Source organism: Eretmochelys imbricata, chromosome 3 (assembly GCF_965152235.1).
Source record: "Eretmochelys imbricata isolate rEreImb1 chromosome 3, rEreImb1.hap1, whole genome shotgun sequence".
NCBI lineage: Eukaryota > Metazoa > Chordata > Testudines > Cheloniidae > Eretmochelys > Eretmochelys imbricata.
The window spans coordinates 90,265,070-90,282,303 of record NC_135574.1 but is presented as its reverse complement, the minus strand read 5'-3'; the positions used below and the strand labels follow the sequence as shown (position 1 = coordinate 90,282,303).

The following is a 17,234-nucleotide window of genomic DNA, read 5'->3' as shown; positions in this document are numbered from 1 at the left end:
AAATAAAGTTCAGATGAGCATAAGATTTTTTGTACAGGAACTTCTGCAAGAGCTGTTTTCCCTACCATGTAAATACATAGAACAAAACTGATGGAAAGAAACTCAGTTATGTTTCTTAAATAAAAACTATGTACAAATTGCACATATTACAAATCAGTTACAGAAAGCAGAGTCTTCACTGATAATTTTCACTTGCTATAGTCCGTGATTATCAGTGTACTCTGGTCTTCAAGTGTCACAACACAACAGAACTGCAATATTACGTACACAGGCTGAGTTGGTCTTCTAGCTGCTGGAGTGGAATCCTTTTAAACTATAATACATGCATTCCAGAAGCTATAGAGTAACACTGTTCACTTGAGCAGCAAGTCTCTCAACTCAGCAAGTCACAAGAGTGCTGTCATTGCTGTTTGGTTTACTGGTTTTAGGCAGTCTCTGGGCGTTGAATAACCCTCATTCACCAGTGAATTAGTTTGCGGTTTCTGATAGTCAGTACTCACTGAGGTCAAAACACTGTTAACTTTAGGTTTATCATAGTTTATTAGACTCTGCGGTGTTTGATAGTCCCCATTCCTGACATCGGTCCTCCCCGAGTTACTGAAACTGCCAGCAGAAAGGGAATGTTTATGAGCAGAAGAAATTACAGGTACATTGTAGTCATTCTCAGAGGGAAAAGTGTTGTCTCTTCCTAGATGCCTCTCTATAATAGGGGTGGCATATTCAGGCTCCTGGTTGGTCAAGGGCAGTGCATATTCATGACGGCTAGCTCTGTGCGGGCAGTGATAGTGGTTCTCGATCTCTGAACTACCTTTCTTCTCCTCATCCTCTGTGTCCATTGGTCTGAATGTGGATCCTTTTCTTGCTACCATCCCAGTTCCGATCATGAGAGGCTGCTGATAATCTAGAAAGAAGCATTAAAAGCTCAAAAATATATTTTCAGTCTATTGGTTTGTTTGATTTCACCATATATAATGTAACAGGAAGCAGAGTTTAAAAACGTTAAGAGACCCAGCTACTATATCAATAGGAATTCTCATTCGGATTGTAAGAAAACTCCGTTCTTGCCAACCTCTTTCATTCAATAAAGGAATCATTATTTGTCAGAGGTAGTTATGGTTCTAGAGAGAGGATAAAAGTTCATTGTCAGCAAGATATGGGCTTCTTGATAAGTTTGGCAAGGGAACTTGCATCAAGTTGATAGGAATTTTTTGCACACATGAGAAGTTCTCTGAGATGCCTACAGGATGGTTAACCTCCTCCCCCACCCCCAGTTCCTGCATTACTAAAAAGGAATCTTAGGCCAGTCAAAGGAGAAAGCTGAACGGGACAACAACCTAGAAGGAAGGTGTTGGAGTCCAACGGGTCAAGAGAAGTGTGTAATGTCGGCTTGGAGCTGGAGGCGAGGGAACAATGGGAACAGTAAGGAAGGAGATTACTGGACAGGTCACCTAGATCTGGGAGGATAGCAGGAAGAGGATCAGAACCAGCAAATGACCCATGGAGGAGCCAGAGGTAAGATCAGAGGATCTGCAGTGTCAACAGGGGTGTTTGCAACTCCAATCAAGAAAGCCCCTGCTAAAGGATTACCTTGGTGAAAATTACTTAAAAACAAAACCAACAAAAAACAGTAAGAGAAAATTGCAACATTTTCACTAGCCTGAATCTAAGAGACTAAAATCTGTCCTCTTCTCTTTGCAGATGAACTGACCTGCACAGCTCTGTTACACAGCACTGATAGAGACTTCCACGTTTTGGTGTAGTCCTTAAGAAGTTCAATTCAGTTTCTCTGACATGAGCTGAATTCAGACCTACATCTCCCATTGAAATTCTCTGGCACTTCTTGTTTTGCATCTCAAACTACACGGTAAGCTCTTTGGGACAGAGAAGGTCTTGTCTTTATCTGTACAGCGCTGAGACTATTGGTGTACTAAATAAACAACAAATAATTCTCTGATGCCACTCCCACCTTTAGTTCCATGGAACTCCTAATAGGATTTGATGAAGTATCCTGATCCATTCTGGGATTTCTTTAGGAACTAGTAACTACTAGAGAATTTGACAGTGAAGAATTATATCAGGGATTTAAAAAAACCCATATTTCTAAGGTGAATGCCCTCCACAGCCTGGTTACAGAGGTGCCTTCAGCACACATTCCTGGGATTAACTCACTTTTTTCAGCTTTACCGTTTGCTTTTAAGGCCAGTATACAAAAATACCAAATCTCAAACATTGCCTTATATAAATCCCCAGAATTTAGAAATTTTCACCCCATGGCATGAGTGCTTGGAACCCTCTATAAAGCATTGGCCATTAGGCAAAAAGCGTGGATCCATGCAGGGTATCTCCTCACATAACCACATGTACAAGTAATATTTATTCACCCCTCTCATATAATACACTTTTTATAGACCATCGTAACATTATTTATTCAGAAGGATCCTGTTACAGCTAGCACCAATACATCCATGGTAGTGTCATATGGAATTCAAATTAAACCCTAGTCACAGTTTACTTTATTTGATCTTCACTGCATTTCTCTGACAACTGATCTCAAAGGCAAGCTGGAATTTTGGGGTGCTGGGGATAGCAAATTAGTCTTGCAGGAAAGATCCATGCAGTGCCGACTGATCCCATAAAATGGTTGGGCTCACGAACCTTTCCAGACAGAGAAAACATAGGCAGGGACAAGAGGTGCTTAGAGAAGGAATGAAGAATCCCTTTAGGATGCAAACAGGGACTAAGGGCTGGAATTTGCTCTGTCCAAACAATGAGTTGCAGCTAAGGTAACACAGCAGATTAATACATCATTGTTTTACTTAACTACATTGACTTCAGGGGGCCTGGCTTCCACAATGGTTCAGACACCAAGTGACATGAACAGAGGTCTCAACAGGATCTCTAGTTGGGCATTAGCTCAAACTGTTGGAGAAACTGACTCTTTGTTCAGGTCACTAAACTTTTGTGAAGAAATGAGACATTAAATACAAACATGACTAAAGAAACAGAAAATCCCAATCAGCAATGGCAATCTAGTCTATTCTAGTCAGGTTTTTGTATTGTGTCTATCAATACAGAAGCTTATGCTCAAATAAATTTGTTAGTCTCTAAGGTGCCACAAGTCCTCCTTTTCTTTTTTTTAAATTATAACTGTTTCACCAGGAGAAAACAAATCTCTCTCTACATCATGGAGGGAAGTTTTAATTTCAAAACTAAAAGAAGAGAGAGAGTTAAGAAATCTCCTGGACATTTTTCCAATATAGTCTCCCATTTCACTAGTTCAATGCACAAGGGAAGGCACATTAATTCTTGGGTCCTGCCTCACACGCTTACTCTTGATGCAGCCAGAGTTTTGCTCAGATAGTACTTGCCTGCCCCTCTCCCCATTGTATACTATACATCCAGAAGAAGGTGAATCTATCTCAAAGAATGTAACTGTTACCTGCCATGTCACTTGTGACTAGATCCAGCTTTTGTGGAGTCTCCTTTTCATTATTATAGCTGATGGTAAATTCTGTTGACTGATGTCTGACAAAGGGCTGCTTGATCTGTTTCCAACAACCTAGAAGAAATAAATGAACGCAGAAAACATTAAAGGCTTGTCCAAATGAACACTTAGCTCACCGGAAGCTGGGGTGTAAATCTACCCTGCACTAGCCTGCCGTGCACTAGGTGTCCGCGTGGACCCTGCTGCTGTGCACTAACCAGTACACTTTGAATTACACTGCTTTGAAACAGGAGTAAATTAAAGTGCACTAGGGAAATTTTAGTGCATGGCAGCAGGATCCACCTGAACATTTAAGGTAAGTCTACACTTCAGTAAAACACCTGCAGCTGACTGAGGCCCGGGCATCAGGGTTATGAACTTGCAGTGTAGATCTTCAGGCTTAGGCTGGAGACTGGGCTCTCGGACCCTCCCCCTTTACAGGATAAGTATTATCCTTTGGCACCTGTTGAGAGAAGAGTATTCTGTGTTGGTCTGTTTCAAGATTACTTCCGAGACAAGTGGAGGGGAAGTTAATTTCTTTTGCTTTCTTCTGTTTCAGATGGATGTTTCACCATCTAATTGGCAGAGGAGCAGGGTGCTCCACTAGAGAGGAACTAAATAGCAGCTGAACTCAGATTCCCTACTCTAAATGAAACCCGCCCTAGACAGCCTAATCAACTGAGACACAAAAGATGTTACTTCAAAAGGATGTTCGCAGACATCTTCCAAAAGCAAAACCCCCCAGCCAATATTCTCTTCAGATATGATGAATGAAGCACAATTCAGTATTATTGGCCTTTTTTTTTTTTTTTTTTTTTTTAGGAATTAGGGAGAGGATCAGCAGAGGAAGCCACATTAAAACCATGTCTTGGCCTCCTCAGGGAGAGGCTAACCCCTGTGCTGCAGAAGAGGGAAAGGAAAGGAACCATTTGCTGGAGGGTAGGTGTTTTTTCCAGTGGGAACACTCTCAAAGTTTGTGACCCAAAGTCTCTCTTTCACTTGCTAATTGCATTTCTGTTGTGGGCGCCACATAACTGTATTGCTAGGCCTGCTGTTTTCGGGTGGCACTAGTAGTGGTGTCATTTTCCCTAATCCCTTTGTGATACTGTGAATTAAAACGAAAGGAAAATGATGCAATTGATGGTCAATTGTTTGATCCTCCCCATCAACCCATAGAAAGGAGAGAGCATGATTCTCCACTAACCTGTGGTTTGTGCATCAGATGAGCCATAAGCACCTTCTTTTGCCTCTCTCCTGTAAGGCAGGAATATGTTTGTAAGGTTTTGTCCCTCACAGCACTTCACCTTCATGCCTTAGTGTCAGTGGAGTGAACCATCGTGTTTACCAGGTGAGGAAAATCATCCCCCATTAGTTTCTGGGTAACAGCACTTATTACAGTAGGGGACATGAATGCTGAATCTTGTTACAATTTCCATCCCACCATCAACCTCAGCCTAGACCAATCCACGCAAGCGGTCCATTTCCTGGACACTACTGTGCTAATAAGCAATGGTCACATAAACACCATCCTATACCAGAAACCTACTGACCGCTATCCTTACCTACATGCCTCCAGCTTCCATCCAGGACACACCACATGATCCATTGTCTACAGCCAAGCTCTAATACAACCGCATTTGCTCCAATCCCTCAGACAGAGACAAACACCTACAAGACCTCTATCAAGCATTCTTAAAACTAGAATACCCACCTGCTGAAGTGAAGAAACAGACTGACAAAGCCAGAAGAGTACCCAGAAGTCACCTAGTACAGGACAGGCCCAACAAAGAAAATAACAGAACGCCACTAGCCGTCACCTTCAGCCCCCAACTAAAACCTCTCCAGTGCATCATCAAAGATCTACAACCTATCCTGAAAGACAATCCCTCACTCTCACAGATCTTGGGAGCAGACCAGTCCTCGCTTACAGACAGCCCCCCAACCTGAAGCAAATACTCACCAGCCACTACACAACAGAACCACTAACCCAGGAACCTATCCTTGCAACAAAGCCCGTTGCCAGCTGTGTCCACATATCTATTCAGGGGACACCATCACAGGGCCTAATCACATCAGCCACGCTATCAGAGGCTCGTTCACCTGCACATCTACCAATGTGATATGTGCCATCATGTGCCAGCAATGCCCCTCTGCCATGTACATTGGCCAAACTGGACAGTCTCTACGCAAAAGAATAAATGGACACAAATCTGACATCAGGAATCATAACATTCAAAAACTGGTAGGAGAACACTTCAACCTCTCTGGCCACTCAGTAAAAGATTTAAGGGTGGCAATTTTGCAACAGGTTTCAGAGTAACAGCCGTGTTAGTCTGTATTCGCAAAAAGAAAAGGAGTACTTGTGGCACCTTAGAGACTAACCAATTTATTTGAGCATGAGCTTTCGTGAGCTACAGCTCACTTCATCGGATGCATACCGTGGAAACTGCAGCAGACTTTATATACACACAGAGAATATGAAACAATACCTCCTCCCACCCCACTGTCCTGCTGGTAATAGCTTATCCAGCAGGACAGTGGGATGGGAGGAGGTATTGTTTCATATTCTCTGTGTATATATAAAGTCTGCTGCAGTTTCCACGGTATGCATCCGATGAAGTGAGCTGTAGCTCACGAAAGCTCATGCTCAAATAAATTGGTTAGTCTCTAAGGTGCCACAAGTACTCCTTTTAATTTTGCAACAGAAAAGCTTCAAAAACAGGCACCAACGAGAAACTGCTGAGCTTGAATTAATATGCAAACTAGATACCATTACCTTAGGCTTGAACAGAGACTGGGAATGGCTGGGTCGTTACACATATTGAACCTATTTCCTTAAGTATCCTCACACCTTCTTGTCAGCTGTCTAAATGGGCCATCTTGATTATCACTACAAAAGGTTTTTTCTCCTGCTGATAATAGCTCATCTTAACTAATTAGTCTCTCACAGTTTGTATGGTAACTTCCAACTTATCTGTATATATGTATATATATCTATACCTATATATATATATATATATATATCTAACTATATGTTCCGTTCTATGCATCCGATGAAGTGGGCTGTAGCCCACAAAAGCTTATGCTCTAATAAATGTGTTAGTCTCTAAGGTGCCACAAGTCCTCCTGTTCTTTTTGCGGATACAGACTAACACGGCTGCTATTCTGACACTTGTTACATTTGTTTCCCCCCAGCTGTTTGAGCTGGGAAAAGGCACTGGAAAATGGTGATCTCTTAGCAGTTCATTTGGTTTGTTCATGTCCCTGTATGCCAGCTCGGATGTTATCTTCCTGGTTGTGTTAGGATTGCTATCCTGAATTCTTTGCACAGTTGTTAGAAACCCTAGATTTGGTACTGGACTCTGAGGAGATGCAAACCCTTTTCATAGGGAGGTGATGTCAAAGGGAACTTTGTCCCTACCCCCAAACTTCACCTGCTGACATTTGTATCCACCGGGCAGAACTCAAATTAATGGAAGACATGGGGGAGTCTAAGCGAGTGAAATTTACCTTTTTCCAGCCCTCTCAACGTGTGTGACAGCTGCTGAGCTTTACTTCCCAACATGTGTTTTATGCACCCCCTTACATGGCAGCTCTGAATTTGGCCCACTGAGTCAAAGCTGGTCTAATTCACATATCAAGGAACCAGCAGAGATGAATGTAGCAACACCACCAATAAGATGGGAACGAGACAACAATTAAAATAGCTTCCACTCTACTTTCTTTTGGTTCCTAGGTGTGCAAGTTACACCAGCCTAGACGCCGTTATTAGTCAGTAAATGGGGGTAAGTAGGTTTGAGCAGATTAACCAATTACATAGGAATCTGAGCTAGTGTAAAGGGTGCTATTTTACATCACCTCTGTATTTGGCTAGTCTACACTGGCAACGTTAAAGTGCTACTACATGGCTTGTGTGGTCGCGGCAGAGCGCTGGGAGAGAGCTCTCCCAGCACACTAAAAAACCCACCTCCATGAGGGGCGCGTCTACGTCCAGCACTGTCTACACCGGCACTTTACAGCGCTGAAACTTGCTGCGCTCAAGGGCGCGGTTTTTCACAGCGGTTTTGCAGCGCTGTAAAGTGCCCACGTAGACAAGTCCTTAGCTTCACAGGGCCGCCTATGGCATGGGGCCCCAGGCAATTGCCCTGCCTGTTTCCCATTAACGCTGGCCCTGGCTTTTGTATGCAGAAAAACAGTTGTGGCACAGCTGAGCCATGGAATTTTTATAGCATGTTGAGGGGGGCTCAGAAAGCAAAAGGTTGAGAACCCCCGAGCTATGCCACTGCAGCTCTTTTAATTCAGATGATGAAAAATTAAAGCTCTTACTTTCGTATGACTGCACAGATACATATCCCAGAGAGCAGGAACAGACACAGCCCAACTAGGACCGGGACAACTATAGCTGTAAGTTTTAACCCTGCAGGGGAAAAAAAAAAAAAATAAAGGTAACACGGGTACAGGTTTCCAGAGCTAGGTACGTTTTGTTTTAGGAGAATACCCTGAAAATGAATAGATGATAAACATCTTGATTCGAGAGTGCATGAGAACGTGAAGGCACAATACCGCAGGAGGCCGTGAGCCAAATTTAGATTTGATGTAAACAGGTGCAGCTGTATTGATCCCAAATACATTTTCTCTAGGTCTCTGTGTTGCTCAATACCTGTATACATCCTTCCAAAGGTAAAATTCTTTCTTATTATAGTCTGGGCTGGTAGTACCACCTATTAAGGTTGCCTGACACTTCCCATTATAAAGACCCTATTTTCAATTGCTAGTAACTTTGTGGGGGAGAGGGGACTCATACAGGATGAACTCAGGGAGGGAGAGCAGGACTGGGAACCAGTCTTAGGGGGAAGGGAGAGAAACAGACTGGAGGAAGAGCCTGGAGGGGGAGACTAGAACTGACTAGGCAAGGAGACAGGGATGAGAAACCTGTAAAGTGAGACTGGAGCTGGGTAGACAAAGAGAACAGGACAGTGACAAGGAGCCAGAGGTGGGGAAAAGACAGGTCAGGGAAAGGTTGAAGAAGAGTCCTGAGTCTCTCCATCCCCTGCTATCATTAAATATCTTTGAAATCCACTGGCAAATGCCTGTCTGAGCCCACTGGTATCAGTTACTTCCGTTAGAGTCCAACACCTGAAAAACATCTGGAAAAAAAGTTTTGTTTAAAAAAAAAGAAAAAATCAACATCACTGACCCTTCAAAGGTCTGAGCAAGATATCAATCTACTTTTCTAAGTCCATCAAAGGAGACAAAATAGGGACGGTAATACCTGATATATAGAAGGTTTAAAAAAAAATTTAAGGATTTCAAATTCTCTTTATCCTTCATAAAGAAGCAAAGAGGACTCCCCTCACCCTCACATTTGAAGATAACCATTAAAGAACACTGATGAGATGGGAACAGTTGGATCTGGCAAAGTGTGGATGCCTGGTAGAACAGGAAGTACACATCTCAAAAAGATGGCACACTTTAGAAAGACTGTACTGTTCTAGTGTTACCTAAGCTAGTGTCTTCTGACGGGATGGGTTCTGTGATGGTTCTGTCTTCTTTTCCAACTGCTACACCTGTGCTTTGACTTGGTCTTTGCCACATTGGGTGAGTAAATGAGTTGTTAGCTGCAAAAGGAAAAGGGAAAACAACTGAGCTGTCGTGGGTTTTGGGATTCCATTGCTCCACTGGGTCCAGAAAGTATTGCTTACCACTTACCTTGCGTTATTCGACAACCAATCATCTCCACCTTCAATGCTATTCTTTGGTGCCAGGTCTGTGGAATGATCCGCACATATCGGGCCACTATAGGAGGGATAAAATTATTGCGTACTAGGTCCCCATAATTAGAGTTGCCTTGGAATACCTGCAACGTAAAGCACAAACTCTTTAATTGCTCTGTTTTCAGAGTGAGTTTGTTAAAAATACAGAACATCCTACATTTAAAGAGGGACGCTTGTCAACCTAAAACTCATTCAAAAATATCTTAAACTGTGTTGCAACTTTAAGACTATTAGAAGTAAATTTTAAAAGAAATTTACTTTACAGTTTTTGCTAAAGTTCACATTTTGCGCTTAATTCAGCTTGGACAAAGAAATAAGACTTGCCATTTTCATTTTCTGATCAGCATTGTGCTAATGCATGCTACTGTGTTTGAATTAACAATCCCTCCTGCATCAAAAGCAAAACAAAACTTTTTATTGAAATCAAATCATGAAAAACGTTTTGTAGACTACTTCTTTTCTTCAGCAAAATCTAAATGAGTGACCAAAAAGAAGTTTCAGAGTAACAGCCATGTTAGTCTGTATTCGCAAAAAGAAAAGGAGTACTTGTGGCACCTTAGAGACTAACCAATTTATTTGAGCATGAGCTTTCGTCATGCTTCATCTGATGAAGTGAGCTGTAGCTCACGAAAGCTCATGCTCAAATAAATTGGTTAGTCTCTAAGGTGCCACAAGTACTCCTTTTCTTTTTGCAAAAAGAAGTTACTCACCTTGTGCAGTAACGATGGTTCTTCAAGATGTGTCCCCCCCTATGGCTGATCCACTGTAGGTGTATCTGCACCCCTGCACTGCTGACTGGAGAACTTTGGTAGCAGTGTCTGTTCGGCCCACACGTGTGCTGTCTCTCCTCGTGCTGCGCCACGAGGCTAGCCAGCACATGCTGGCTAACCATCCTCAGTTCCTTCGCGGCCGCAGAGTCAATGAGAACTCAGAAATAGAGGAGAGAAGGGCGGGTAGTGGAACGCCCATAGTGGGACACAGATCGATGAACCATCGTTACTGCACAAGGTGAGTAACTTCTTCTTCGAGTAGTGTCCCCATGGGTGCTCCATTCTAAGTGACTCCTGAGCAGTGCCCCACTTGGAGGCCTGGGACTTCGGAGTCAGGTTTGTCACAGATGACAGTACTGTGGAGCCAAAGATGGCATCAGAGGAAGAGTTCCTGGTGATTGTGTAATGTTCTGCAAAGGTGTTGGCTGAGGCCCATGTCACTGCTCTGTAGATCTCTGAGATGGGGACATTCCTGAGGAAGGTGACAGATGAGGAGATTGATCTCATGGAATGTGTACAGATCGAGTCCAGAGGGGTCATGTTATGAATTTGGTAGCACTGTCTGATTCAATTCAAGACCCACATAGAGAGTCTTTGGGCTGATATCGCTGAGCCCTTACACCTTTCCGCCATAGAGAGGAACAGTCTAGGGGACTTCCTGAAGGCCTTTGTCCTATTGAGGTAGAATGCAAGGGCTCTCATAACATCTAAGGTATGGAGTATGGCCTCCCTATTGTCTTGGTGAGGCTTGGGGTAGAAGGCGAGAAGGGAAATAGACTGATTCATGTGAAACAAGGAGGTAACTTTAGAGATGAACCTTGGATGCGGCCTAAGTGTAACCTTGTCAAGGAAAAACACTGTACGGGGGATATGCCATCAGAGCTGCTATTTCCCCTATTCTTCTAGCCAAGGTAACTGCAATCATAAAAGCTGTTTTCATCGATTGGTATGCTAGTGAACAGGTAGCCATAGGTTCAAAGGGGGAGCCTGGTCAGTCCTTTCAGCACCAGGTTTAGGTCCTGAGGGGATAGGAAGTCGAGGTTGAGGGAAGAGGTTTGTTATTCTCTGTCAAGGTTCCTTCCCCACTCTGAACTCTAGGGTACACATGTGGGGACCTGCATGAAAGACCCCCTAAGCTTATTCTTACCAGGTTAGGTTAAAAACTTCCTCAAGGTACAAACTTTGCCTTGTTCTTGAACCCTATGCTGCCACCACCAAGCGTGTTAAACAAAGAACAGGGAAAGAGCCCACTTGGAGACGTCTTCCCCCCAAAATATCCCCCCAAGCCCTACACCCCCTGTCCTGGGGAAGGCTTGATAAAAATCCTCACCAATTTGCATAGGTGAACACAGATCCAAACCCTTGGATCTTAAGAACAATGAAAAAGCAATCAGGATCTTAAAAGAAGAATTTTAATTAAAGAAAAAAGTAAAAGAATCACCTCTGTAAAATCAGGATGGTAAATACCTTACAGGGTAATCAGATTCAAAACACAGAGAATCCCTCTAGGCAAAACCTTAAGTTACAAAAAGACACAAAACCAGTAATATACATTCCATTCAGCACAGCTTATTTACCAGACATTTAAACAAAAGGAAATCTAACGCATTTCTAGCTAGATTACTTACTAACAAGTTCTAATACTCCATTCCTGTTCTGTTCCCAGCAAAAGCCTCACACAGACAGATAGACCCTTTGTTCCATCCCCTCCAGCTTTGAAAGTAACTTGTCTCCTCATTGGTCATTTTGGTCAGGTGCCAGCAAGGTTATCTTAGCTTCTTAACCCTTTACAGGTGAAAGAGTTTTGCCTCTGGTCAGGAGGGATTTTATAGTTCTGTATACAGAAAGGTGATTACCCTTCCCTTTATATTTATGACATTCCCTTAAGGAGCCTTTTAATGGTTGGGTGCGATAGTACTGAGCACCTCTCTATGGGCTGGTGAAATACTGTAATAGTTGCTAGGTGGACCCTGAGAGAGCTCAGGGATAACCCCTATTTTTTCAGGGTCAGGGCATATTCCAGAATATGTGGAAGAGTTGCTGACACCAGGGAGATTTGTTGAGACATGCACCAAAACTGGAACCCGAACCATTTCTGCAGGTAAGTGCATTGTGTGGAGGACTTTCTGATGTGCAGTAGAACCTCCTGTGCTTCTTTTGAGCTGTGACCATGTAGGAGCCATGCTTTGAGGCAGAGGATCCCCAGGTTGGAATGTGTGGAACACCCTGAGAGAGACACTGCAAAGCGGACAGAACGGAGATCAGTGGGCACATCACGAGCTGCAACAGGTAAGGGTACCAGGTCTGTCGCGGCCATGTGGGAGCAATCAAAATTATGTAAGCTCCGTCCCCTCTTTATCTTTAACAGACCCTTCAGCAGAAGAGGAAATGGAGGGAAGGGGAAAAGAAGGCCCTTATCCCACAGGGGAAGGAGAGCATTGCCCTGAGCGTGCTGTCCAATCCCTGCTCTGGGACAGTATTGCATACATTTCTTGTTCTGGTAATTGGAAAACAGATCTGTGGACGGTGTTCACTGTGTGAACAAGTTGTGAAGTACTGCCGGGTGCATCTCCCACTTGTGGTCATATAGGAATTTGTGACTGGGCTTGTCCGCTATCGAGTTTTGCGTGCCCGGGAGGTACACCGCGGACAAGGTGATGTTGTGAGAGGTGCCCCAGTTCCATAGTTTCATGGCCTCTGTACGTAGGGAGGGTGATCTGGCTCCTCCTTGATGGTTGATATAATACATGTGGGCTCTGTTGTCTGTCAGGATTTTTGTATGTGATCCTGTTATCAGCGGGAAAAAATGGGTTCAGGCATTCCTGACCATTCTCAACTCGAGGAGATTTATGTGCAGGGATATCTCCACAGGCATACACGACTCATGCCTCCCAATACTGGGGGGGGGTGGAGGACACGTAATGGGGACCTCACCCATACTGATCTCTCCAGTGCCAGATGGCCCAGTGCTGCTGGTGGTACTGTCAGCTTGCGTACCGGGATGTTTTCCATTCTCTCTCTGTGCCCAAGAGTCAATGCCTGTGCCCAAATAGTCCGTGGGCCTATCAACGGTACCAGACAACGATGGTTGCCATGAGGCTTGGGTGCTAGATGATCTCTGTGCTGGTGGCGCAGAGGACAACAAGCAGGATGGTGATCACTTTCAGCTATTCCTGGGCTCGTTCAGGGGACTTCCTGCTCTCTTTTTTAACTTGTGAGAGGGGTCCCTGGACTGTTTCTTCGACCCACTATCCTTCGAAGTTGAAGGCTGAGGGGAAGGGTCACACCTGCCGGAGGGCTGGGGTCGGAGAGCCACCTCCATGAAGATGATTTTCTGGTGGCGCTCTCTGTCCTTGCAGGATCTCGGTTGGCCCTCACGAAGGCAGCGAGTGCACTGGGAGAGCTTGTCCATGACTGGGATCACCTCACTGCAAGTGTGACACTTGAAGCCCAGAGAGCTGGGCATGACCCCTCCAGCCTTGGAGAAGGGTAACACGAGAATAAAGTCTTTTCTTTCTTCTTTTAGGCACAGCCAAATAAAGAGTCAGAAGAAAGCTAAAAGATTTCTAAAAGCTAAAGATTTTCAAATGAAAAGGTGAGTTAACAATCTGCTAATGGACAGCTAAAGGTTCCATCCCTAGCCAGGGGCAGTTGAGAAGGAACTGAGGATGGTTAGCCTGCACTCACCGGCTAGCCTTATGGCGCAGCAGGGGGGAGAGAGAGAGCGTGTCCGTGGGCCCAACAGACGCTGCCACCGAAGTTCGCCAATCAGCAGCGCAGGGATGAGCACACAGAGTGGAGGACCCATAGGGACACTACTCGAAGAAGAACTGTTGGATTAGGTTCTCTTCATTGTATTTACAAAATATGCCTCATCAGCAGCCTATTCTACAAGTGGACCTTTTTATTAGTTTGTTTAAATGAAAAGTGTATAAACCGGAAACCCTGGCTGAATTAATTCTATTTAAGATCATGTATAACAGCTTCTTATGAGATTTTTTTTTAAATGATGGAGTAATGTAGAACCAGTCAGAAGTTTACCCTAAGGAAACTTTGATTCATGTGGAATTTAAAAACAATCAAGTCAATTTTTAAAAACTTAAGAATTATCATTGTGGAATAGTGCAAACCCGCAAACTTTAAATATCTAGTTTGCACAGCTCAGAGCCGTTACTGTACCCATTTTTCACTGCAGGCAAAAAACTGAGGTTGTAGGATATTAAAAATCCTGAGGAAATCCACATTGTGCAACTGAAATTTCTCTCCAAATGATTTAAAGCAGGATACGTGGAAGTAATAAGAACCCACTTTCTCGATTCAGAATTTTAGGATCTATAAAGACCCCTCTATAGCAAGATTTTGATTATAATGAGAACTGATGCTCAGTTAGGGCCTGGTACTGCAACATGCTGAGCTCCCACATGTTCCACTGAAAATAATGAGAGGACACTCAGGAGCAGGCTCTTGGGATTTGTTCCGAGTGGACCAACAAGGAAATTCAAGGTAGTTACATCAGTGCGACCCTCTAATGTAGATATCTGCACTGCTTTCATTTTAGTTTTTAATCGATTTAAGTTAAACTTGTGCAAACTCCTGCGTGGACATTTATTTTGGCTTAAGAGCACGTATTTTGGTTTTGTATACACCGATTCCTTGAGCTAACCCCAAAAAGTGGCCACACAGACTTTTTGCACCAGTTTATCTATATTAGTTTTAAATAACACCTTTGCTTAACCTGGGGTCACTTTTGTGTGTAGATAAGCCCACAGACATACTGCACCAGTAAATTACATTGTTGCAGTTACACTGATGAAGACTGATTAATCTTTCATGACAGTGAAAATCTTTCTTTCAATATCAAAGCATCTTAGAGAATTCAGTCTTGTGTTCCCATCCCCCCTTCACTTCCTTTTACCTTTTCTTCATTGCTTAGGATTCCTTTGTAAGTTCTCCATTTTGAGTTGTTATTTTTATAGTTCATAATAAAAGTCTTTACATAAAAGTTAAACTTCAGCATAGTGGATCCTGTAGTCCTAATCCCTTGTAACAAAAGAAAAAACATATTTTGTTAGGTTTTTTTTTTTTTTTTTTTAAAAGGAACATTTTCATACGCAACTCAAAAAGGAAGTGGGTTAAAAATAAAGGTACAGGTCTGTCTAAAAGAACTGTTAATTCACCTCTCAAACTAACTTTGGAGTTCAAAAAAAGCCAACAGGCTGGGGGAAGAAAATGAGTTTTATATTGTGAATTCCATGGCTTCTGTTGTGGACCCCTGACCTGATCTTGGAGAGTCTATAGTTTTGGGTAAAATATACTCCATCTGCTAAGCATATTTATAGAAGTAATAATGGAAGTTATTGAAGCTGTATCAGTAAGGAGGAGGAGAACCAAAACATATGTAGTAAAAATAGGCTTGGCAATAGTTTTAAGCATTAAGGACTTAGAATGACACCTAATAGAAATTGCAGTTGGCATAAGTTAGCATGAGTATTATGTGCTTGACCAGGGTTATGAAATAATACATGCTTGACCTAAGGTTATAAAATCTAGCAATATGTATCTTTTAATAGTTTAGCAGTGCATCATGTAATAAAGAGATAAACCACAACTGAACAATTTTATTGCTAAAATCTTAGGGGCTTTTTGCAATAAAAGCTAACCACATTAACACAACAAAACTACTAGGACAGGGACTTGGAAAACTAGTAAGAAAGTGTGAATTGGGAGTGCTTTGTTCCAGGTGAGCCTTGAGGGGGCCTGACTGTTATAAAAAGCTAGTCAGCTGTGAACCAGCAGAGCGGCGAACAGCAGAGAGGCTAACAGAGGGAGTTTGCCTGGGGAGAGCCCACTGAGGTGTACATCTTGCTGGCTTCTCTGAGTAGTTACTACAACTCCTGAGGAAGCTCGTAGAAGGAAGATAATATGGATGGGGAGCATTCAGCTGTTGTGACCTGCACTGGATGTGCCATTTTTGTCTTTCTTCCACAGGACAGAAGCGACTTTGTCTGTACAAAGTGCAAGCTGGTCTCCTTATTGGAAGAGAAGGTTCAAGGTCTGGAGAAACAACTATAGACCCTGTGTTGCACAAGAGAAACTGAAGATTTCCTGGACAGACGTCAGGATATGCTTCTACGGACACAACATTCTGAAGATTCAGAGCAGGCTGCGCAGCGGGGACAGGAGGACGGTGAAGAAATTTGGCAGCATGTGATCTCCAGAAGAAGAAAGGGGAGTGTCCATGTACCAGCAACGCAGATACAGGTAAGTAACCGTTTTCATGTTCTCTCCACAGATACTAATGCGGAGAGTGGACCACATGATACATCTGAGGGAAGGGAACAGAAGGAGACTCCGCCGATTGGAAGGCATGAGATGCACTGTCCTACGGATGGCGGTTCCACGACCACCGCTCCCAAGAGAAGGAGGCGGGTGATGGTGCTCAGGGACTCTCTCCTCAGGGGACTGAGTCATCTATCTGCCACCCCGACCGGGAAAACCAAGAAGTCTGCTGCTTGCCAAGAGCTAGGATTCACAATGTGACGGAGAGACTGCCGAGACTCATCAAGCCCTCAGATCGCTACCCCTTCCTGCTTCTCCATGTGGGCACCAATGATACTGCCAAGAATGACCTTGAGAGGATCACTGCAGACTATATGGCTCTGGGAAGAAGGATAAAGGAGTTTGAGGCACAAGTGGTGTTCTCGTCCATCCTCCCCGTGGAAGGAAAAGGCCTGGGTATAGACCGTCGAATCGTGGAAGTCAACAAATGGCTACGCAGGTGGTACTGGAGAGAAGGCTTTGGATTCTTTGACCATGGGATGGCGTTCCAAGAAGGAGAAGTGCTAGGCAGAGAAGGGCCCCACCTAACGAAGAGAGGGAAGAGCATCTTCGCAAGCAGCCTGGCTAACCTAGTGAGGAGGGCTTTAAACTAGGTTCATCGGGGGAAGGAGATCAAAGCCCTGAGGTAAGTTGGGACGTGGGATACTGGGAGGAAGCATGAGCAGGAGAGCGCGAGAGGGGAGGGCTCCTGCCTCTTACTGAGAAAAAGGGACGATCAGCGAGTTATCTCAAGTACCTATACACAAATGCAAGAAGCCTGGGAAACAAGCAGGTTGAACTGGAAGTCCTGGCACAGTCAAGGAATTACGATGTGACTGGAATAACCGAGACTTGGTGGGATAACTCACATGACTGGAGTACTGTCAT

General features: G+C 43.7%; 1 protein-coding gene across 1 annotated transcript in view; it reads right to left on the bottom strand.

The window, feature by feature from the left end:
• Window positions 1-386: 386 nt before the first annotated feature.
• Window positions 387-17,234, bottom strand: part of DCBLD1 (discoidin, CUB and LCCL domain containing 1) — an 88,130-nt gene continuing 71,282 nt past the window's right edge. The window contains exons 9-15 of the mRNA XM_077812141.1: window positions 14,944-15,068; window positions 9,194-9,341; window positions 8,986-9,102; window positions 7,811-7,901; window positions 4,689-4,738; window positions 3,440-3,559; window positions 387-901 (exon numbers count right to left, since the gene is read on the bottom strand). Of these exons, the coding sequence (XP_077668267.1) occupies window positions 387-901; window positions 3,440-3,559; window positions 4,689-4,738; window positions 7,811-7,901; window positions 8,986-9,102; window positions 9,194-9,341; window positions 14,944-15,068 (1,166 nt within the window). The remainder of the gene's footprint in view (window positions 902-3,439; window positions 3,560-4,688; window positions 4,739-7,810; window positions 7,902-8,985; window positions 9,103-9,193; window positions 9,342-14,943; window positions 15,069-17,234) is intronic.